This window comes from Danio rerio, chromosome 5, assembly GCF_049306965.1.
Source record: "Danio rerio strain Tuebingen ecotype United States chromosome 5, GRCz12tu, whole genome shotgun sequence".
Taxonomy (NCBI): domain Eukaryota; kingdom Metazoa; phylum Chordata; class Actinopteri; order Cypriniformes; family Danionidae; genus Danio; species Danio rerio.
This window is the reverse complement of record NC_133180.1, coordinates 24,867,501-24,890,039: the sequence shown is the minus strand read 5'-3', so window position 1 is coordinate 24,890,039 and position 22,539 is coordinate 24,867,501. Positions and strand designations below refer to the sequence as shown.

At 35.7% G+C, this 22,539-nt stretch overlaps 2 protein-coding genes and 1 long non-coding RNA gene across 7 annotated transcripts in view; 2 read left to right on the top strand and 1 right to left on the bottom strand.

Moving 5' to 3' along the window:
* LOC141385809 (uncharacterized) overlaps nucleotides 1-22,539 on the bottom strand; it is a 37,338-nt gene that overhangs the window by 4,905 nt on the left and 9,894 nt on the right. The window contains exons 1-3 of one of the 3 annotated variants that reach the window (XR_012406847.1): nucleotides 13,354-13,641; nucleotides 11,750-11,839; nucleotides 10,814-11,218 (exon numbers count right to left, since the gene is read on the bottom strand). This is a non-coding gene — a long non-coding RNA (uncharacterized lncRNA). Of the gene's footprint in view, nucleotides 1-10,813; nucleotides 11,219-11,749; nucleotides 11,840-13,353; nucleotides 13,642-22,539 lie in introns of those variants that run through there. The other 2 variants (XR_012406846.1, XR_012406848.1) reach the window with 2 other exon arrangements.
* Nucleotides 1,482-12,464, top strand: senp3a (SUMO specific peptidase 3a). 2 transcript variants are annotated; one of them, NM_001105114.1, is made up of 11 exons: nucleotides 1,482-1,643; nucleotides 4,693-5,411; nucleotides 8,206-8,367; nucleotides 8,451-8,562; nucleotides 8,670-8,817; nucleotides 10,301-10,348; nucleotides 10,498-10,575; nucleotides 10,964-11,101; nucleotides 11,204-11,287; nucleotides 11,428-11,478; nucleotides 11,780-12,464. In NM_001105114.1, exons 2-11 carry the CDS (start codon nucleotides 4,736-4,738, stop codon nucleotides 11,888-11,890), a joined length of 1,608 nt encoding a protein of 535 aa, NP_001098584.1. In that variant the 5' UTR covers nucleotides 1,482-1,643; nucleotides 4,693-4,735; the 3' UTR covers nucleotides 11,891-12,464. The 2 variants fall into 2 exon arrangements, 1 of the variants encoding a protein (NP_001098584.1); XR_012406030.1 differs by having other exon boundaries at nucleotides 1,492-1,643; nucleotides 11,204-11,299.
* The window catches only part of eif4a1b (eukaryotic translation initiation factor 4A1B), a 10,925-nt gene continuing 2,014 nt past the window's right edge, over nucleotides 13,629-22,539 (top strand). Inside the window, exons 1-8 of one of the 2 annotated variants that reach the window (NM_201510.2) lie at nucleotides 13,629-13,677; nucleotides 14,284-14,332; nucleotides 14,624-14,756; nucleotides 14,903-15,042; nucleotides 17,584-17,752; nucleotides 17,865-17,974; nucleotides 19,646-19,789; nucleotides 19,952-20,089. In NM_201510.2, coding sequence (NP_958918.1) covers nucleotides 13,655-13,677; nucleotides 14,284-14,332; nucleotides 14,624-14,756; nucleotides 14,903-15,042; nucleotides 17,584-17,752; nucleotides 17,865-17,974; nucleotides 19,646-19,789; nucleotides 19,952-20,089 — 906 coding nt within the window. In that variant the 5' untranslated portion in view covers nucleotides 13,629-13,654. Of the gene's footprint in view, nucleotides 14,147-14,283; nucleotides 14,333-14,623; nucleotides 14,757-14,902; nucleotides 15,043-17,583; nucleotides 17,753-17,864; nucleotides 17,975-19,645; nucleotides 19,790-19,951; nucleotides 20,090-22,539 lie in introns of both variants that reach the window. The other variant, XM_073950057.1, reaches the window with a different exon arrangement.

Sequence of the window (22,539 nt, the reverse complement as noted above, 5' to 3'; positions counted from 1 at the left end):
ACAATTGAGAACAATACAACAAAAACATGTAAATAATAAGAATTCCTAGTTGCAACACAAATAAAATATTTTTGTGTATATATAGAGAGAGTTTGCGGAAATATGGAAATAGAAATTAAATTGTTTAGGTCAAAAGTACTTTTTATATAAATATTTAACGACAAAAGAATAGAGAGCAGATAAGCGAGTGTTACTGTTAGAATAAGGGCAGAATTTATAGTAGACAATAAAGTAGAGCTAGAGTACATCAAAGGATTCCTTTTTTATTAATGCTTAAAGAACAAAGTACAGAACAATACAAAAAGAAAGAAAAGAAAAGGGTCAGGGGTGTACAAATTCAAAATATAAATAAGTCAAACAATTGTATGTGTAAGTATGCATAATAAGAAAGCGTAAGGGCCTTGTGGGATTAAAGGATCTTGAAGGTTTCAAGTAAAAAAAAATGGTTTTATTGACTTTTCATTAGTGCTTTGCTTTATGTTGTTGGTGTTATGTTCTAATGCTTTTAATATAGCAAGATAAAAAGGTTTTTGGTTATTAAATTTGCTTCTCTGAATATGGTACTTTGTAGATATTATTAAAAGTTTAATAACATAAGCCTCCTTGTCTATTTTTGTTACAGTTCAAAATTCAAAATAACATGCAGAGATTCACGGACATTTGGCAATAAGTCTTTTCTGAATTTGGAAATCTCATACCATATTATCTGACAATTGACCATTCCAACAAATATGCGGCAGAGTTTCTGTCTGTGCAAACAAAATGAACAGTTTTGATCTATGTCCTGTCTAACTTAAACAGAATATGTTTTAAATGAGACCTCTTTAAATTTGTTTGTAATAAAAAAAAATTGTTAGGCAACGACCCAACCTTTTTCCAATTTAAACCTCTGATTAACCCAGACCAATAAGAGATTATGTACACTGTAAAAAAAATGTATTGCATTTTTAAGCTGAATTAATCTTCTTAGTCCATTAAACTTATATTGTATTGTTAGTAGATTCAGAAATCAAAGACATCTAAAGATTTAGATCTTCAAGAAAAATCTGAAAGAAAGGTTTACGCTTACAAAATTTACACTTGCGTGTAAAATATTTGCCCAAAAATATAATAAGATTAAATAAATAAACATCTGGATGTTCATTCTGATGGTTATATCCTAAAATAACATTATCATATTTTAACACAACAGCAGGAATTATACCACTAAATATACCTTATACATTTTCCAATCATGTTTAGTTTACTCACAATTCCAAAAAAGTGAGACATTTAGTTTGGTGATCACAGGAGCAATTTACATCAAAATCCAGAAATATAGCCTACCTTTGTTAAAAACAAAAAAAAAAACCTTTGTAGGATAGCACCTATGAATTAGTTTATAAGACTTCACGGATTTTATTGTACATTAGGAATTTTGTGTATTCTGTTCCTGCCCATCACCAACACCAACGTGACGTCATAGAGACGCGGCGGAAGAAGAGTGTTTTCGCTGTAAAGAAGCGCCAGCTCTCATTGAATGAGCCAAGATTTAAATTAGCCTTTATTTTCTCTTTCATTTTCTGTCCTCGAAAAGCTTAGTTATCCGCTTTTTGCCTTGGCGGACAACGCCTGAGCTTTTGGCGAGAGCATACGGTTAAACGGTGAGTAATCGTTGGTGCCGACACCCCACATTTTCTGCATCGCGACACCGGAGGCCGAGCAGTGTTTATGTGTGATGATCGGTGCTTGATTTGCCCGCTGGAATGATGTGTTATTTGACCAATGCCAGTTGAGCTCAGTTTTATTAAAAAGCCCCCCTTAAAAAGGTACTATATAAATGTAGCCAAATATCAGCCTCTGGTATTTTAGTTACAAAAAACAAAGCGTTTCCCAGTGCAGCCCTTTACCATAATTCAAGTTAAAAGCAGAACAAAGCGCGTCGTGCACGAGTTTATGTCCGCAGCTTCAGCAGTCTCTCTCTCCATCTGTAAGCACTGACATCTGCTTGAGCAAACTACAGATAAATAATGGTTCGTTTTATGTATTGCCGCACTGAAGAATAACGATACAATGTCAGATCGATACAATGTGCTACTCTTTTTCCCCTCATTTGAGACTTCAGTCGCTGCCCAGTTTCCCCATTGGATTTTTAGCCTTTTCATATTCAGAGACCCCCAGTGCTAGTTAGCAAACGTTGATTTCATTACTTTTGAATAACTTTAGATAAAAAAATACTGAACATGGTTGCACATCAGAAAATGCAGAACAGATTATTTAGATATTCATGTGTTAGCAAAGATATATAAATATCCTTTAAAAAGGCCCCTAATATAATATAAAACGATTCTTATATCAATATGAGTTTTTATTTTAATTTAATAAGCCCACAGGAAATAAGTGTGAACTTTAATGCCTCTTGTTACTGGTGTTTTGGTAAGCAATTCATATAGGCCAGTTAATTGTTTGTCTATTCAAGGTTTAGCCAAAATACGAAAATTGATGAAAATTCAGTTTTAGCGAGCAGTTTGTTCATGTTTGGCTGTTTTTAGTTTTGGTTGTTGTTTATTGCACTTTTTGCATTAATTCCAATCAGCAAAAAGCTGTTAAAAAGCTTAAAATGGGCAGATACCAAATTGATTTCAATTTCAGCATTTTAGCTGCTGATACTTCAGTCAATATGCTGATGTAGTTTTTATAATGTTATATTTGTATTATTTTTTTAAATTGTGTATTATCGCAATGTTATAATTTGCAATACTTGTACTATCATTTGCATGAGATTTTGATGCCTGGAATTGTATAATGACTTTAAAAGCAAACTATTTGTGACATTAGCCCCTTTCACACAGTGATACCGGTAAATATCCGGAAAATTTCCGGAACTACTTTACCGGTATATTCAAAAAAGCGATGTTCACACAGGCGAGGACGTTACGGAATTTTTCCGGAAAAGAGCATTCACACATCCAAATTCGCTATGTGAAAAGGGCTAACAGGACAATTTTATTATATTATTTTTATCATTCAGTTACTGTACTTAAGTCACCTCAGAAAATGGTAAACACTTCATTTTTGTTGTATCTTTTTTTTAATTGTATTTATAGATTGTTATGCATGAAAATACTCACAACATGTGCAACTGCAGAAATGCACTGCAAATAGCACAGACCACAATGAAAATGTGTTGGGGACCTCAAAAAGTTTATAGATTGTCTATTAGATTTTATGGAGATGCAAATAGTAAACATTAATTCATCAATTATTGATTAAACAAGAAAATTATTATACTCGCAACACATGCAAATACAGAAATGCACTGCAAATAGCACAGACCACAATGGAAAAGTGTTGAGAAATTTATATATTGTTTATTAGATTTTATGGAGATGCACTCCCACTGCAGAATCATCCCAATTGATCTAACATTATAGATTCTTTCCAAAATGAGATATTCAGTCATCTGGTGAAATTATCTTCATATCTCATTATATATCTCAAAAAAAAAAAAAAAAAATTGCAATGATTTTTCCAATAACGTGCAGCCTTAATTTATATATTCCATCACTGGATTTGCTTGCATTTTTGCATTTGCTCTTCTGTCACTTCTCTGCTTTTATTGTATGTTTTTATTAGATAAATAGTTTATATTTGTAGATAAGCCTGCACAATGATATGAATTAGGGCTGCACAAAATATTGTTTCAGCATTGATATTGCAATGTGATCATTTGCAATAGTCACATTACGAGTATTCGCAATGTTAAGTCTGGATTATAAATGATCATTTAGGAAGTGTTTTTTGAGGCCTGCGACTGTGTGAGGGTTTTGAAAAAACAAATTAATAACAATAAATTCTAATAAAGTGTTTATAAATCGAACATTATCTAGTATTATTCTCGAAAAACAATAAAACGCTGATGATTTCATTTGTATCTTTTTCTTCATTAAATTTATCTACGCTTGTAGATTGTTTCTTGTATTTTATGCATATGCACTCCCCTACAGAATCATCCCAATCATTCTAAAATGATAAATTCTTTCTAAATAGTTATTCAACACATTTAGTGAAACTGTATTCATATCACAATATATATGGCAGAATAACAAACATTGCAATGTTAGATTTGTCCAATATCGTGCAGCCTTAATATGAATGAAACCTCTGAGAGTTAGTTCGGTCAATCTTGCACCTCCGCAATGTTGTTATTAAGTTACCCTTTTAGTTTACATGGCCTTCAGCTTCTCCTGATAAAAATGAAACACTGAATCATTCTTTTGGTCTGGTAGACTCCAACATTTACAACTGAGACATGAAATGTTTTCAGCAATGTGTTTATTGCCTTGTCTGTAATAAGCAGTATTATTCATTCATGTGGTGCATCTAGGTATGCTGTTATAATTATTTTGCTTCATTTGATTTTACTTCTTGAACCAGGCTGTTTTTAGAGATTAGACTAACAGGTGTTGCCACACTCAAAATGGCTTACTGCGGGAAAACAAACAGGAAGTTCAAGGTTGGGCATAGTGATAAAAAAAGAGCGCCCATAGCTGATAAAAGTAACGGTTTATAGCTTAAGTAAGAGTGTTTTCAAGAAGAATAGCTAGATTTCTCACTTCGCTGTTTGATACTTTAAAGGTTTTTCTTTGGCATCTTTGACAAGTTAAGAGATGACACTGACATGGTTTTTAAATTTTCTTCTTCATGCATTAGTGAAGGAGGCAGGCTGGCGCAGGTTGTAGGGTGCTCCTGGATCATGAGAGACAGTGGCAGCAGCCTGGCTCAAACACACTGGTCTAATGAGCTGACGCTGACTGCTGGGCAGGAGGGCGCCGGGGGTGGGGGTGCCATTGGAGGGGGTCATTTAATGAACCCAGCCATGGCTCAACATGCCCCGAGCCCAGCCCATTTTAAACTGGGGCGCAGAGAGGAAGACGTCAGAATGTGGGGTGCAGACTACACAGTCCCCGAGGTGGAGGACGAGGAAGAGGAGGAGGAGGAAGAAGAAGAGGATGATGTGGAGATGGAGAGTGGAGAAGATCTGGAGGATCAAGGCATTTTTCATCTTCAAGATCAAGGGGATGACAAGGATTGGGGAACACCGGAGCATTCGCAGGTGGCAGAAATGGATGTCAGGGTTACTGATGACTTTACCCACTGCATGGCGCAGAGGAGACCCAGACTGCTCAAAGTGAGAAGGCTAGCTCGGTTGCCAAATCGGGGCCGAAGGTACCTGAGCATTCGTTTTCGTCTGGCCCAGCACTGGAGAACTTGGCGCCAACGAGCCAAATGGGCGGGAACTATGGGATACAGGAGGGTTCGCAGATGTCACAGACGTCGTTACTTTGGCAGTCAACATTTCCAGAGGCCGCCGGGACGTTCGTTGTTAAATGGGGACCCAGAAGGCCGTTTGCAGGGAACAGAGATATCTGGTAAGAATTAACAGCAGATAATATGTGTATTTATGGCTAAGTATCAATGAGAGAAATCACGTCATTCCAGTGTGTATTTTAGTTTGGAGTTTATGAAAGCAAAAACAAAAAATGTTGTTAATTTGACTTTACAGATATGACCTACGCTACTGAGTGAGGTTGTCGCGATACCATTAATCTTACGATACTATACCAGCTGAAGTATCACAATAACAAGTAAAATGGCGATAATGTAACTCAAATTATAGAGAAAATTGTCAGAAATATTGTATTAAAAGTTATAATAGGCCTACTTGAATTTATTTCATAATTCAACTTATTATTGAAAAGTATTATGTGCACATCACTTCACCTAAAATGTATTCATTCTTTTTGTTCATTTTGTAGATAGCTGACCAACAAAATACATTTAAATAAAGATACAAATTATACCAAATCAAATTTGTTACAAAAAAAAAAACTTCCAACAAGTTAGGCTATATGAAGTGATCAACAATTGTTTCAATGTTTCCTATTGCTATTTTGGGTTTTTCATCTATTGTTTTTCTTCCAGTCCTGTCAGGTAACAACCCAAAGTAAGTCAAAATGTCACTTTGAGAGTCGTTCTTTTTAAGAGATTGTCGCAATTGTTGTAGCTACTAAATCATATTGACGAGAACAGAAATAAATCTATAAAAGGCGCAAATTCTACAGTTTTGCAACCTTAAAGAGCTCCACAGACTATTAAAATACAATGGTCTATTGCTGCACAATCATGTGAGCATTTTAGTGACTTTTCCACATGTAACATTATCTATTGTAGATAGACCGTTAATGACGTAATTTACTAACTAGACATCGCCAGTATTTTGGAGCCATTGTATCGCGATATTACCATGGTACTGGTAAACCGTGCAACCTTTTTACTGAGGATGATCATTTTTCTTTTTTTGCATGTATAATTTTGCTGAAATTAGATGAACGCACCTTACAGAGATAGTACACTCAAAAATGTTAATTTACTTGGTTTACACTCACTCAAGTGGTTCCTAATCCTTTTAAGTTTCTTTAGTCTGTTGAACACTACAAAGCTATTCTGAAGAAAGCTGAAAATCTAACATGACTCCACAGTATAAAAACAAATACTATGGAAGTCAATTGTCACAGCGTTCCAGCTTTCTTTCTACAAAATGTATTCTTTTGTGTTGAAGAGTAGAAAGTAAGTCAAAGGTTTGGAACAAGTGGGTGAGTAAATGATGACAGAATATTGGGTTTTGGGTGAACTCTCAAAGTCTCATTAAAGTATCTCTTTTATTTCAAATATTAGTTTTCAAATAAGGTGTAAAGTATATTTGTTTGTAAATCTACAACATCAGCAACATTTTAAAGATCAAAGTGCATGAGAAAAAAAGTCATTCTCTCCTACAAGAATTAATTAAATCTGAAATGAAACTGAGTTATCTATGCTGATTCATAACACATTTGCATCTTATCTTTGGCAGTCTGTGAACTGCTTTGACCTGTCCTTAAGCGCTTTAGCAGGTGTGTGTTGTCAACGTCATGTCAAGTAGAAGCATTTACTGAGCCAAACGGTTATTCGAACAGTCACTCCCATTATAATCACTGAATCTCTTAAGTATATTGTAAATGCAGGGTTCTTAAAACTTTTCCAACTTCAAATTCCATTTTTATGATTTTCCAGCACCTACCAACCACAGTAAATAATGTTTATATATGCTGTATGTACTTTTTCACATTTAAATCCATTCTGCTATGTTAAAAAACACATTATGATATTTCAACTTAAATTGTTGAATACTTCGGGGCATGGATTATTTGGGATACTTCACCCAAAAATGGTAAAAAAAAAATTAAAAATAAAAAAAAAAGTTCAGTTATTGGATGAAGTATCTTTTTAAGTTTGGTCTCTTTCTAACTAAGTTGATATCTCAAAAAATAAGCTTACACAGTCAGACTTTATTTTGGTGTAGTAGCAAGTTGACATGTCTGTTTTAAACTATTCCTAAGCAATTTGTTTGACGTTTTTAGGTGCAAATATGCATTCTGTGTGTATGTCTCTTAAAAACGCGCATGCGGTGAACATTTTGCAGTGATCACAAGGCAACAATTTTATGCACTCGCACAAATGCTCCCAAATATATTTTGAGCTCACATCAATTTCGGGCACATATGCAACCAAAAAAATCGCAATTTCGAGCCCTACAATTTTAAATTCAAACAGGTTCAAGCACTTTGTTCAAAACCCAAGCACTTTCCTAACCTTGAAAACACTATATTAAAAATCAAGCATTTTCCAGGGTTTTCCAGCAGCCATATGAACCCTGTAAATGCCCTTTATTGTTTATAATGAAAAATGAAGTGTTTTTACACTTAGCAAGACTTTTTCAGCGATGACTTAACACATCTGAATGTCCATTAGTTCAAAATAAATGCTTTTATGCAAAGAGTCATTTTTTTATGCCATAATGAGGCATTTTAATGTGAAATTGAATTTGTAAAAACAGTGGCATAAAAATTATTAAGTCAGTGTGATTATGGATTCATAATTTGAATTTAGTTTTCACTGATAATTGCATATCTTTATCATTTCATCATTGATTAAAAAAAATTAAAAATCGTATCAGAATCTGCTTTAGCAAAGCTAGATTACAAGAAGTCATTAAACTGTACAATTAAATAATAATGTAATGCTTATATTCTTGAAAGAAACTGGCAAGGCTTTGGACAGCAGTTCTACTTGTGGCTACTGTGCCCAGTACTGTACTGTTAAAAAATTACCCTTTTGATTTCTCAGACTCCTGTAGCACAAATGGGGCCCTAAAGGGTAGAGATGGTCTCCATGGAGCAGTCTTGGGGGAGCGGGAAGGACGGGCCTCCCCTACTAATGTCCAATCTCAACGGGAAAAGGCCTCCTTACAGAATCAACTCAGCAGTGAACACATTTCTTGTGTACAAGGTAGAATTTATCATCTCTCCAAAAATATGAAAGAGTAACACACATCCAAGGGTTGCTCCTTTCTCACTCCTCCTCTTCCTCAGGTATTCTGGATGAATTTCTCCAACAGTATGGCAGTTTGATTCCCATTCATGTGGATGAGGTGGTGGAGAAGCTTCAAGAGATTTTTACTGAGAGCTTCTCAAGTCCTCACAGGTCAGACACATGGCTCATACCAGCTTACGGAATTATAATTTTTAAAATGCCAAACTAGATAAAGCCTTGACTACAAAGAGTCTGTTTTTATTTCTGTTGGTTTACAGGAAGATAATGGTGCAACATTTAATGCAGTCCTACCAGCGGATGTCTGGAAGTGCAATGATGCGGGGGTTTCGTGTAAATTACAAGCGTCATGTACTTGTCATGGATGATCTGACAACACTTTATGGCCAGAATTGGCTCAATGATCAGGTGGGCACTTATTAATACACATTAACATTGGGTCGCATTAGCTAACCATGTATACACTTGAATTTGTGTATGAATATGTGATTGATCAATGGACCCTTTTCACATTTCCCGGTTTCTCATCAGCAGAAGACGTCATAGTTTGGTAAACTTTGAGCGCAGTGAATGGGAGAGTACAACAAATACATTTTTACTATCTTATTTGCTGAAATAATAAATGAAAAACGCCTCAATAGTGTTATCAAGACTTTCAGAAAAGGGGAAAAAAATAGTGTGAGCCAAAAGAGAGAATAATTTAAAATTTACTCTCCGGCCATACACTCTGCATTTCAAGCGCCACACACAAGCGGTAATTTAATTTTTTTTTTTGTATTTTGATGCAAAGATGATATAATACATATATGAATACACATAAATGTTCATGTTTTTTTAAATTTAAATATTAAAAACTTTCAAGGAGTTAAAATGCTGATGACTGTTAAACACATCAACAGTCTTGTGAATAGGGTCTATAAATTGGTTTTCTTTACTTGGATACTATTAAAGTTGCCATAGAATGAAAATTTGGGCTATCTTAGCCAGGCATAGCTGAATAACACAAGTTCAGTATAAAAAGGAATGATATACTGTCAGCCTTGTTCTCAAGTAAATCCTGAGTGTAACATACCAGAACAAAATTGTTATAATGCACATGGGATCATTAATATGCACACCCAGGCTGCTTTTGATTGGCCACAATGATTTTTGGTGAGATTACAATGATATTTTCCCCTTATTTTTGAGTTGATCTAAGCTTGCATTATACCTGCTATGTGTGTAGGACTCTTATTTTGAAAATGGAACCAGCAGGACATGAACTCTGGGTAATGTTTGTGCATGGAGATCTCATCAAAGCTTGCTCAGAATGCTAAATATGGGAAAGATGAAAATTTCTGAATCCACAGACCTACTATATAGATATCAGAGAAATTGTTAACATATTGCATCACTATTGCAGCTGACTTGGTGTTTAAGAAACATTTATTCTTAAAAACAGTGGAAAATACATTGAAAATAAATTGAATGTTCAAAATGTCAACATTTATTTTGAAAAGATATTATATGTAACATTACAAATCACTTTACTGTCACTTTCTGGTTTTTTTTTGCCGGTTTAATTATGGATTCCTCTATATTACATTAAATTAATATGTGTGCACTCACCTACAAAAATGTAAAACCTCACATTTAGGATTACTAGTTGTTATTATTGAATCTGACCCAATATTTTTGTTTTAACATGTCTCTTTCTTTGTAGTATATTAATTTTATAATAATACTTTCACAATCATTTTATGATGGCACAGTCTTTAACATCTGTTTGTCTGCACTGTATAGAGAAGATATTCACAGTTATGACTCTTTTATTTGATGAATGGGAGGCCCTAGTATTGGGATTGTGCTGAGCTTGCACTCTCTTACATCTGTAACTCTCTGCGTCACCCAGGTCATGAACATGTATGGGGATTTGGTCATGGATGCTGCCCCTGAAAAAGTAGGCAAAACATGCACAGACACACACACACACACACCTTTACTCTGTCAAGCATGTCAATGGCATTATATGATATTGTATGCCCAACAAGGGACTAATATAACAGTCTCTCTCTCTCTCCCTTTGTCTTTTTACTTTTTGATTTACAGGTCCACTTTTTTAACAGCTTCTTTTATGACAAACTTCGGACAAAAGGATACGAAGGTGTCAAACGGTGGACAAAAAATGTCAGTACTGGGAATTTGGTTTTAGATCTTTCAAGATTTTTAGGTCTTTTAGGTTAAGCAGATTAACTGTTAAGCAATAATTTGGCAACAATACTTCTTTGCAGAGTTAATTCCTGCATTATAAACTATTTACCATAATGTAAGTGTCCAACTCATTTTTAATGTAGGAACTGTCTAGGAATGTGAAACTTAAATGTGAGGAGACAAATGAGCAGAACAAAACAACATTAAGCCACTTGATGTACTATTATTTTTAATTTATATCCCCTTCATGAACACACTGGTTTATAGTGCAAATGAACTGGGAAAGGCTTACTCTAGGAATAATATGTATACAACATAATTACTGTAGTACATTTGTTTATTTCACTTCAAAATCTCCCTGTAGGTTGATATTTTCCAGAAGAAGTTCTTATTGATCCCTATTCACCTGGAAGTGCACTGGTCATTAGTGTGTGTGAATGTTCCTCAGCGTAGCGTCACATACTTCGATTCCCAGAGGACCCTAAACCGCCGATGTCCCAAAGTAGGCATCATTTGTAATGATATTTTACTAGCTGTATTCTCTGCATCTGTGCTTAGCATGACCCAGCGCTGATAAGCTGTATTTTTGTGTTTTATTTTACAGCATATTGCCAAATACCTGCAAGCAGAGGCAATCAAGAGAGAACAGAAGGACTTTTACACAGGGTGGAAAGGCTTTTTTAAAATGGTAGGGTGAAAGGTGAATTTGTGTGTGTGTGTGTGTGTGTGTGTGTTACTGAATATATTAGGGAAACGTGAGGTAAAAGAGAAAGGAAAAGCTGTTTGTGTATGTTGCTGTTGACTATTGTGTGTTTTGGAATCTTCTAGAATGTGGCAAGGCAGAACAATGACAGTGATTGTGGAGCTTTTGTCCTTCAGGTTTGCACTTTTTTTTACCTCATTAGTCAGCTCTGTTTCTGCGTTTCTGTATCTTGTCGTCTTAATGAATGATTGATTTTGTAAATAATTGCTGTCTGCATTGAATTAAATTTTCACAAGCTATTTTATATACAATTCAAGTGTCTTAATTAAAAAATATTAAAGCTATCCTGTTTGTTTAACGATTGAAAACCCCTGACCCATATAGAACTGGTGCTGTAAGTATGTAATAAGTATATAATAACAACCTTCTCTAGTGTGTTTTACTCACATGTTCACTCTTCTGATTGCTGTCCTTCAGTACTGTAAGTGCCTGGCCCTGGAACAGCCTTTCAGCTTCGGCCAACAGGATATGCCCAAGCTACGGAGACAAATGTACAAAGAACTGTGTCACTGTAAACTGTCTCTGTGAGACCGTAGAAGAGCAAGAGAGATCTTTGACATCTTTCACGTCTAAATAAGCTCCAAGTCCAGACAGCGTGGGACGTGCAAACGTTTTTATCCCTCTTTTCTTTCAATGACTTTGTATTTTGACTTGGTGAATGCCATCCTCTGTTCAGCCCAGTTGTTTGTTTGCTCAGATTTAAAAAAAAAGAAAAGAAAGTAAGCTGGTTTCTAGAAATGAGAGGGAGATCAACCTCAGTGAACTGTTCATTAGGTGCCGCCATTTTGTTGGCAATTACTTTTTTCATGTTCTTGATGTCAGTAACTTGTATGCTAAAACAGTAATTCCATTGAGTGGTGAAAGGAGACTTGCAGACATTTTAAAAATGTATTGCGCTATACACATACTGAGTCAATATGGACCACGACACTATATTATTTTTGTTTGTTCAATATTGTTTGTCTGTCGTTATGTACCTGTGCGATTTAAGATGCAAAAGTATGGAGAAAAAAAAAGTGCAGCTGTAAATTAAACCGTTTTATATCTTTTGAGATGCATACGTTGTTGTAAGCTGTACTAATAAAAAACATGAAGACAATAAGTGTCATCCATGTGTACAATTTTTGTGTTTTAGGAATTGCTTGGTTTAATTAGGATATTTAAGGCTGTTTAGAGCAGTTGTTGACATCAAAATTTATTTCATGTCATTTATAATTTGCTCGTCCTGTGGCTTTTTTGTGTATTTTATCCACGACAGTTTTTTAAATATGTATGAATTAGTCTAACTGCACTTGTTTGTATATTTTTGGTAAAATTGTCAAATAAAATCAATCAATCAAAATGAATACAGCAGCTAAGTACAAGCTCACCTACGGTTGTTTGGAAAGGTAACTAAATGTATGCTAATTATCTAGACGTTTTTACTACAAAATACTAAGGTAACCCTGCTGAAAAATCCAGCTTAAACCAGCCTAAGCTGGTTGGCTGGTTTTAGCTGGTCGACCAGGCTGGTTTTAGAGGGGTTTTGGCCACTTCCAGGCTGGTTTCCAGCCATTTCCAGCCTGGTCTTAGCTGGTCAGGCTGGAAAATGACCAGCCAAATCCAGCTAAAACCAGCTTGACCAGCCTGGTTTAAGCTGGATATAGCTGGTTTTGGCTGGACTCCCAGCTTGGCCAGGCTGGTCAAGCTGGTTTTAGCTGGTCATCTCCCAGCCTGACCAGCTAAGACCAGGCTGGAAATGGCTGGAAACCAGCCTGGAAGTGGCCAAAACCCCTCTAAAACCAGCCTGGTCGACCAGCTAAAACCAGCCAACCAGCTTAGGCTGGTTTAAGCTGGATTTTTCAGCAGGGAAATGGGTTAAGTTCTCTTACAATTAAAAATAATCATATATAGTTTAAAATATAATGGTAGTTTGTAATATAATAACACTTCCCCATCAAGAGACTATTATTTAAAGTGTTTCTGGGTAAGATTACACTGCATTGCCATACCTGGATATAATGGACGCTTTCTACGTGACCGTAGGCCAAGCAAATGATATTTTGAGGTTAGCTTTAGTCCAATTACATTTCAGCAAGGGCAGGAATAACACGTCAAGTTCCGCCCCATTTAACGTTATCCAACACCTAAAGGCGGTTACTACTACTGACTGACGTCTGCACTGTCCAATCAGAATACGCGGAGGGCGGGACATATTCTGACTGATGGCCGAATGCAGCAATCACAATTTGACCAAGAAGCCCGTGTTAAACTATATAAAACATTTTCGCGGTGTGCTCGCCCTTTGTGATAATGTCGGCAGATTATGAAGGGAGGTAGGGCCGCGGAAACTCATCGATCTTTATGTATTTATTTAAACACCACAGGTCGCATGCGTACATGTTGTCAGTCGCTACAGACGTTCCGCTTCTAGATTTTGTTGGCCGTGGCTCGTGCTTCGTGGTCTTGAATGTCGTAAACGAGTAGTAAAATGCCCACCGTTTTTAGCATATGAGCTCTTAGCAACCCTGGCCTGCTTGAGGACGTTGACGTTGGACGATATATACTTTTCAACGGCTCAAAACTACGATTTAGACCGCCAACGATGGGTGTTACGTCAATCTGATGAATTTAATAATTATATCGCAACCTAAATTAGTGTTCATAGATGACAGGCTGCTCGACACATTACCCTCTACATATGGCCCCTAGCAAAGCCTGATTTCCCTAAACACGCATTCTCACACATTCAATCTAAATACATTTTCATTAAGACTACGTGGAAGGTTATCTGCATTGACAAGTGTAATTAATGATAGATGAATACCAGAATACGGCTGTGTTTGTAAAATGCGACTTGTTTATATATAAAACAGTAAACATTATTGCCCAAGTATAGTATACGTTATTATGAGGTGTTGATGTGTGACATTTCTTTCCAGACCCAGAGACAATGGCCCCGAGGGCATGGAGCCAGATGGAGTCATTGAGGTTAGTGGAAAAAAAAGAAATGTATATTATATAATGTATGTCACTCTTGGTGCAGCTGTAATAAACAGGTTGGCACTGAACTGAAAGTGCTGTCAGTTGTTTTGACAGTCTTGTCCTCACTGTGGGGGTCAGCAATTCCTTTTCTGCACAACTGCCAACCTGTTTTCTTTTATGCGCTATGCAGAGTGACAAATAGCTAATCATTTTTTTTTTCTCAGAGTGAGACTGCATGAAGATGAACTTGGTCTTTTCTTAATTAACATGTAATTATTTTCTTCCCTGTGACTGCAGAGTAACTGGGATGAGATCGTGGACAGCTTTGATGACATGAACCTGCGTGAGACTCTGCTCAGGGGAATCTATGCTTATGGTTTTGAGAAGCCCTCTGCCATCCAGCAAAGGGCTATCCTCCCTTGCATCAAGGGTAAGACACTTTTAATGTTTGTCCTAAAAAAAAAAGGGGGGGACGTTTCCATGTGAGTTGTAGCTGCCATGGCTGATCTTTTGAAGCTTGAAAACCATTCATTCTGTTTCATCAATAATGCATGTACATCTCTTTCCCTGTTGTAGGATATGATGTCATTGCTCAGGCCCAGTCGGGCACAGGCAAGACTGCCACTTTTGCCATCTCCATCCTGCAGCAGATTGACATAGAGCTGAAGGGCACTCAAGCTTTGGTCCTGGCGCCCACCCGTGAACTGGCTCAGCAGGTCAGTGCCTTTTTATTACAAGTACTATTTTTATTTGTCAGTGTGATCATTTGCTGTTAATGAATGTCCATTTTATAAAGCAATTTCACATATTGTCATGTTTTTCTAAGCATGTATCTAACTAAAGTTGGTAATTAGACATTTATTTTCTGTTTTCAGTTGCAAAAGAGTATAGGTAGATCAGTGTTTCTTCATTTTTAGCCATTCCCCACTTTAGAGGTAGGGAAGAGTTCCGATCCTGACCTGTCCCTAAGTTACCCAAGCAAAATGCTAATACACTAAGATTTCAAGAATAACTTTTCAAATGTATTGAAAAATAATATAAATAATAATGCAGTAGATTAGGGCTGCATGATATTGGAAAAACTGACATTGCAATATTTAGTTTTTCTGTGATATGAATATAATATCACAAGATAATCACTTTGAAAAAACTACAAATGATTTTGTAGTGAAGTCCATCTGCACAAAATCCAAAAAATTATACAAAACACAGAATAATATTTTAAAGACAATAGAACAAAGATAAAAATGAAATAAACAACGCTTTATGGTAAGGGTGTCCAAACTCCGTCCTGGAGGGGCGGTTCCCTGCAGGTTTAAGTTCCAACTTGCCTCAACACACCTCCAAGGATATTTCTAGAAAGCCTAGTAAGAGCTTGATTAGGTAGCCCAGGTGTGTCTGATTGGGTTTGGAAGTAAACTTTGCAGGACACCGGCCCTCCATGACCAAGCTTAGATACCCCTGCTTTATGGTCATCAGTGGAGTCTAACAGTATTGAGATATAGAAATTCATTAATCAAATGTAAAATAACAGTGTCTTCACTGTATAAATATATAAACCCAAGTAATTAAATCTCAATTGAAATCTTTTGAGATCCTGCGATCTGACTATTGCACGTTCGCACATTCTGATATTGATGCTGAAATGATGTATTGTGCAGCCCTACTATAGACCCTACGGCTGAACACTACTGACGTGTTTCTGGTAGAATCTCAACACGTTTGCTTCCACATAGCGTGTTCTGCAGCGACGTGAACTAAGAGAAAAACCCTTTTAAAATGCCAGTTTGACAGATTTGATTGGTTAGTATTATGTATTGTATTACAAACACGGGTATGAACTGTGACAAACAGCGTTGGAATGGAAGTTCATATATGGCATAAGAATAGTCGACCTCATAATTATTAATTTAACTTGATGTATAATTTGAAGCCCTTCTCTTCTTTACTATTTGCTGTCTGTCTCGCATTGGATTAATGTCGTTCACGGTAATCCAGGCAAGCTCTTGTAAACTGAGTGTTAAAAAATCATCCTGTCCTGTGGCATCCTCGTACAGTTAACACCAATAGGGAAAATGGCTTCTGATGCTGCGCCAAATGCTTTTCTGCGGGCTGAGATCAAATGTGGAAGTGATCATGCATGGAGTTTATTGTACTTGCCTCTGATAACATCAAATTGTGAAACCTGAAAAAAACAGTATGGACTAGTGTTTTGGTTGTTTCCAAATGGCATGCTTTTTTTGACAAAGGAATCATTTTATTTCACTATTTTAGTGGCTGTGAATAGCCTGTTTTGCAGTACACATCTATTCTAAATAAAAATGCAATCATCAAGCCTACGATCTCATGTCAAGCTCTGTTAAGACGAGACCTGTGTTTTGCTCAGTGAAGAGACAGCATATTTTCATTTTGTTCTATGTTGCAAACTATAGTTTACTTCCTCTAAATGTTAAATCATTCTTGTAGGCCAGTGTGCAAATTATACACTGATGATCGGGGAGGGGGGGTCTACGTTTTTGGCTTAGTTTGTGTAATGCATGCTTCAGTCATTTATAATAACATATGGTTTATTAATAAAACATATTAAGTTTTCAGCGTTTTAAGGGATATTTTGTGTATTCTGACCTACAGTAATTTCTGATTTGCTATTTCAGATGTTACTGTAGCTCAGACTACAAACGTTATTATGCATCCAATTTGACTTTACTTTCAGGCTAAATGTAGATACCAACAACTACTTCACAAGAAAACAAAATCTTGTGAACTCCATCTATTAGTGCTCTAGATCTTCCAATTTCAGACTTTTTCCTAGAATAGATTGATTGGCCCGATTATGCTTTCACAATGGTTTTAGGGGTGGTCAAATGTATATTTAAATTATCTTTTATTTCATTTACTAACATTATTATTTAAAAATGCATATTAGAGTAAAATATTTCTCAATATTAAAGGACTGACCTCCCACACATCGTGTTTTGACATCCATCAGGAGGGGATCAAGCATTAATTAGGGGGGTCAAACTCTGTAATTCGCACCCTGTTGTAGGCTGCTATGCTTTAGTGTAACAATTTCTTAGTAGTCTGATGTTGTTTGAAGTAAGGCTTACATTTATATGTGCTTTTATTTTGTTTTAAGTCCATTGGCAGTAAATAATAGAATTAATGGTCACAAAAACTAAGCAATCAACGTACACGCATATGGTTTTTCATATAAATAAATGTGGATATATACATGTTTTTTTTTTTTTTCTTTATAGATCCAGAAAGTGATTCTGGCTCTTGGAGACTACATGGGTGCGACATGCCATGCCTGTATTGGTGGAACCAATGTGCGCAATGAGGTTCAAAAACTGCAGGCTGAAGCACCGCATATTGTAGTAGGAACTCCTGGTCGTGTCTACGACATGCTTAACCGGAAGTTCCTCTGTGAGTAAGGAGTGATGTATGAGAACTACAAGTCTTTTTTTCAAACTTTACTTCATGTTATTGCTGTGTCATGTCATTAACGCTTTGTTTTTGGGTTTGCCCTCTCTTTCAGCTTCTAAGTACATTAAAATGTTTGTGCTGGATGAAGCAGATGAGATGCTGAGTCGTGGTTTTAAGGACCAGATCTATGAGATTTTTCAGAAACTCAGTACTAGCATACAAGTAAGGATAAATATATTATTGTTATTTATAGTATAGTAACTTGTAGTAATTACTATGGTGTTTTTGAAATGTGCTTTAGTAAAATATTTGATATAATCTGTTGTGATATTTCTATAGCTGCTGTGACACTACTTTAGTACCATACTATCTACTAACAACTTTAGTAATATAAACAAATGACCTAATACAGTATTTTAGTTTTCTACAGCTATACTGTTAATAATATACTACAGTACACCACACTTTATTGTTGTAAAAATAGTATTTACTACAGTATGCGTTATGGTTTTTTAGTTCACTACAGTATGCTGTAATTTTTAGCATATTTTTATTTTAGCATTAATTTTTATAGTATTTACAAACTGTTAATGCTATAATACAAGCAGTATAACATACTTAAGTATAATATTGTAAAAAAAAACACTACAGGATTTACCATGACTTACTATAGTATTTTTTCATGTGGTGTATATGAGAATATGCTTTTATTGAGTGTAGCCAATTTATCTGATATATTTTAGAATGTGTGCCTAATGTTTACCTCATACCTGTCAACATTGGGATGTGAAATTAAGGGATCATATCAAATAAATTAGGGATTCTGATTAAAGGCTGATTTATACTTCTGCGTCAAGTGACCCATTAACCTTAAGAGACACAATAACACCTCACTGCCACCTAGCGTTTCGGAAGTGTTAATGCAGACCAACAGAGACAGCGCGCAGAGGTATAAATGCACAGCTTGTTGCATGCGCCGTTGGTTACGCCGGTCACTTGACGCAGAAGTATAAACCAGGCTTAAAGAGCAGCAAATGAATCTCATTTAGATTTTTAGTGTAATGATAATCATCAATAACAGGTGTGGCTTAAAATATCCACCGATCTATAATGAAAGCATTTGATTGCTTTCCTAACTTTTTATGCTCATTTAAGACAAAATATGTTGTGTTAAAAAGAAAAAACCACCAGGATCGACATATTAAGATAGTATTATTATTAGTAGTAGAAGTAGAAGTAGTAGTATTATGTCTATATGTCTGTTTAAACATGCACCCAAAACCCAGAGTGTCCACTTTCGGTCTGCTTCAAATCGTGTTTATAGAAATTGTTTGGAAAACAGCGTCTATTTATCAATATAGAGTGCATGTGGCAGTCATGCACATGAACTGACTGTTTTGAGGATTGCATAGGAGGGGCAACGGCGCCTGTAATGGAAAGGAAGGGAATCCCGTTGTTTTGATATTTATTTCAAAGTGTTTTCATGCCTAAATAAAATGAAAGCACAGATTTACATGTAAGAGCAAGGGCGGTTTTGTGGTATGGGTTGTGTAAAAGGAGGATCAACTCTTTAATGTATTTGTATTTTATTTTCTATAAAGTGCACCATGAAAATAGCCTTTGTGATGCCTTGGCATTAAAAAGCAAATAAATAAGTACATTAAGGTCATATAAAAGCAATTTTATTTAAAAATACAAATGTTTGTCATGTAAACGTATGGCAAAGTGTTGAGAAACCATTCAAATGTATTTTGTTGCTGCTTTGTTCTAGCAACTCTGCTTTCCACTATTTTTCCATTTAACTTGTAACAATAGGAGAGCCAGCTTTGTAAAAGAGGTCAATTGTTTCTTTTTAAATGTGAAGAGGATGTACTTCTACCTTCTTTCCTCTAGGTGGTGCTGCTGTCAGCTACCATGCCTGCAGAGGTGTTGGATGTCACAACTAAGTTTATGCGTGAACCAGTGCGCATCCTGGTGAAGAAAGAAGAGCTCACCCTTGAGGGTATCCGTCAGTTCTACATCAACGTTGAAAAGGAGGTACAGTGCTGGCAGCTTATTTGGGACTGCTCTTATGAAAAACAACAGAAATTAATGAATCATTTGTGTGAAGGCTATGATTTATGGATTTTGAGCAGTAGCTTTTAATAACTCATTGCATTTTGAGTTTTAAATGTTATTATTATTCTTTATTTCCCCCAGGAATGGAAGCTGGACACTCTGTGTGATCTCTACGAGACTCTGACCATCACTCAGGCTGTGATCTTCATCAACACGCGCCGGAAAGTAGACTGGCTCACAGAAAAGATGCATGCCAGGGACTTCACTGTCTCAGCTCTGGTAAGTACATGCCATCTGTCATGCGTTTATGTAGTTTTTTTGTGTACAAGCAGTGTGTTTAAACATGGATATGCAAGCTGTTACCTCCTGATGAATAACAAAACCTTTATATGTGGTGATATTTGTTTTATTTCACTTGGATTTTACCAATTTTGTTTGCCTATTGAGTCAATGGTCCAAATATTTGAGACCCCTCACATGATTGTAAAAGTGCTTTGAATGTTAAGTCATACACAATAATCTACTACATAAAATACACATTACATTACAATATCTATATTGATTGATGTTGTATAAGTGAATGCTGATGTTTAATGTAGAGTAATCATAATGCAGGGCAGGCACTAATATCAGAGGGCACTTTCATGCAGAAACCCCACCTAGGGCGACACGATGCAATATTAGGAACAAAAACTGACGTTGTAATTTACACTACATTTTCTGCAATAGATAACCCTTAATTCAATTGATAGAGTATTGCAGTAGTTGGATCTGAGAAGACTGACCCTGTGAATGCCAATTACGTACAGCTTATTGTCCTGGTAGAAGACTGGACATTGAGCTGTGAAACGTTTTTAAAATCCGCATGAAACAGAAGTTGCTGAGACTTATTTTTATTTATTTTTTTTCCAGTATGTTGATGTACTTCCAACTTAAACAGAATATGGAGTAGGTTGTGGGGCTTTCTTTTTTTACATATTCCATGATAAAATCCTCATTTGTAAGTCGCTTTGGATAAAAGCGTCTGCTAAATGACTAAATGTAAATGTAAATAAAATGCTTAATAGAGAGAAAGACAAAGACAAAATGATTCATATAGGCTCAAATAGTTTGAGAAAGTGCTTTAGCGTTAATTAAAATAATGTTAAAATACACAATCTTTGTGGAGTAGAGATCTCATAAACATGCTTGCTTTGGAGAGGTTGAGATGTATAAATAATAATGAATTAGAGATATTTGATAAAACACAGGGACAGATATTAGAATACCTTAATGCATTGCAAGAAATGTGAGCATAACCAATGACCCCAGTCAATAACATAGTCATTAAAGATTAAGTGTAATTGATAGGCACTATTCATAACCTATAATGTTTTTAATAATGTGCACAAACTATTATTTGACAATAAAACTAAAGTCAGGATCATGCATTTTTTGGTAATATAAGGACAATGTTACTTTATAATTACTTTTATTTATGCATTACCTGAAAAGCTAAACTATGGTTTGCTTTCATGTGCATTTGTCCCTGTGTTCTGTTGTTCTATCATAGGTTAGTGTTTTTATTGATTGTATTTTGTAAGTATTATTGTATTTTAATTTTTTTATATATATTTTCTTATTTTGTAGTTTTATAAAATTCAAAAAGCATTTTAATTTTTTTTGTTTTGTTTTTTTAAATACACAATCTGGTTTTAAGAAACTTTGTGATATTCAAAAGTACATAACCAGCAATCTTCAGCAGTAACTCGGCTGTAAGCAATAACGTCTGGGAACTAGTGAGAGGCTTCATGAATCACCTTTGCTGTTGAAAAAAACGTTCCATTGGAGTCAATGGAGTTGTCACAACTCTCTTTCTCTCTCTCTCTCTATGGCTCTAGCTTAATGGTAAAACAGGCTGTTAATATGCTGTGGCTATGGAAACACTCAGGTTTATGACAACAGAGGTACCGCCCCTCCAAACATGAAAGCAAATGGTCAGATTTGCCAAAACAAACACATTTTTCAGTGGATTAAAAATTTACCTTAAGAATAACAACGAGTTAACAAAATAAACACAACATTTTGATATCAAGCTGACTTTAATAACATTTTTCTGGCTGTTCTAGAAAAAAAATTGCTGGGACTCATTGACTTCAATTAGTAGACAAAACTACTAGGGAAGTAGATGGGTCTCATCGATCAGTCAACAGAAGAAAGACACTCAAAGGTTTAAAACCACATAAGGAAAATGAATGATGAGGTCATTTTCATTTTTGGGTAAACTTATCACATTCAAATAGTCCACATAGTCAGAACATTGTTCAACATATTTATATTTGTTAAAGCATTGTTTATTCAGATTTTTTTTTGTTAAATATTATTTTTGCCAGGGATGGGTGGGGTGGGGTAACAATAGAAAATGCAGGTGGTTGGTATTTTTGTCTGTAACTATGTATGCAAGAATATTTTCAACTGTTCAATAAAAATTTGATAATAAAAAAAAGGCTTTGTTTAATTTACAAAATTTTTAAGACTCATTCATTTTCTTTTCGGCTTAGTCCGTTTATTCATCAGGGGTCGCCACAGCGCAGTGAACTGCCAACTTATCCAGCGAATGGTTTTAGACAGCGAATGCCCTTCCAGCTGCGACCCAACACTGGGAAATACCCATTCCCAGTTCACACCATTTCACGCACGTACACTAAGGCCAATTTAGCTTACCCAATTCATCTATAGTGCATGCATGT

Excerpts from the sequence above, each read along its gene's own strand:
- senp3a (NM_001105114.1), top strand. The coding sequence starts at position 4,736 with ATGAGAGACAGTGGCAGCAGCCTGGCTCAAACACACTGGTCTAATGAG. Across the intron at positions 8,818-10,300 it reads AGAATTGGCTCAATGATCAG|GTCATGAACATGTATGGGGA; the intron begins GTGGGCACTTAT and ends TGCGTCACCCAG. Across the intron at positions 11,288-11,427 it reads GGAAAGGCTTTTTTAAAATG|AATGTGGCAAGGCAGAACAA; the intron begins GTAGGGTGAAAG and ends GGAATCTTCTAG.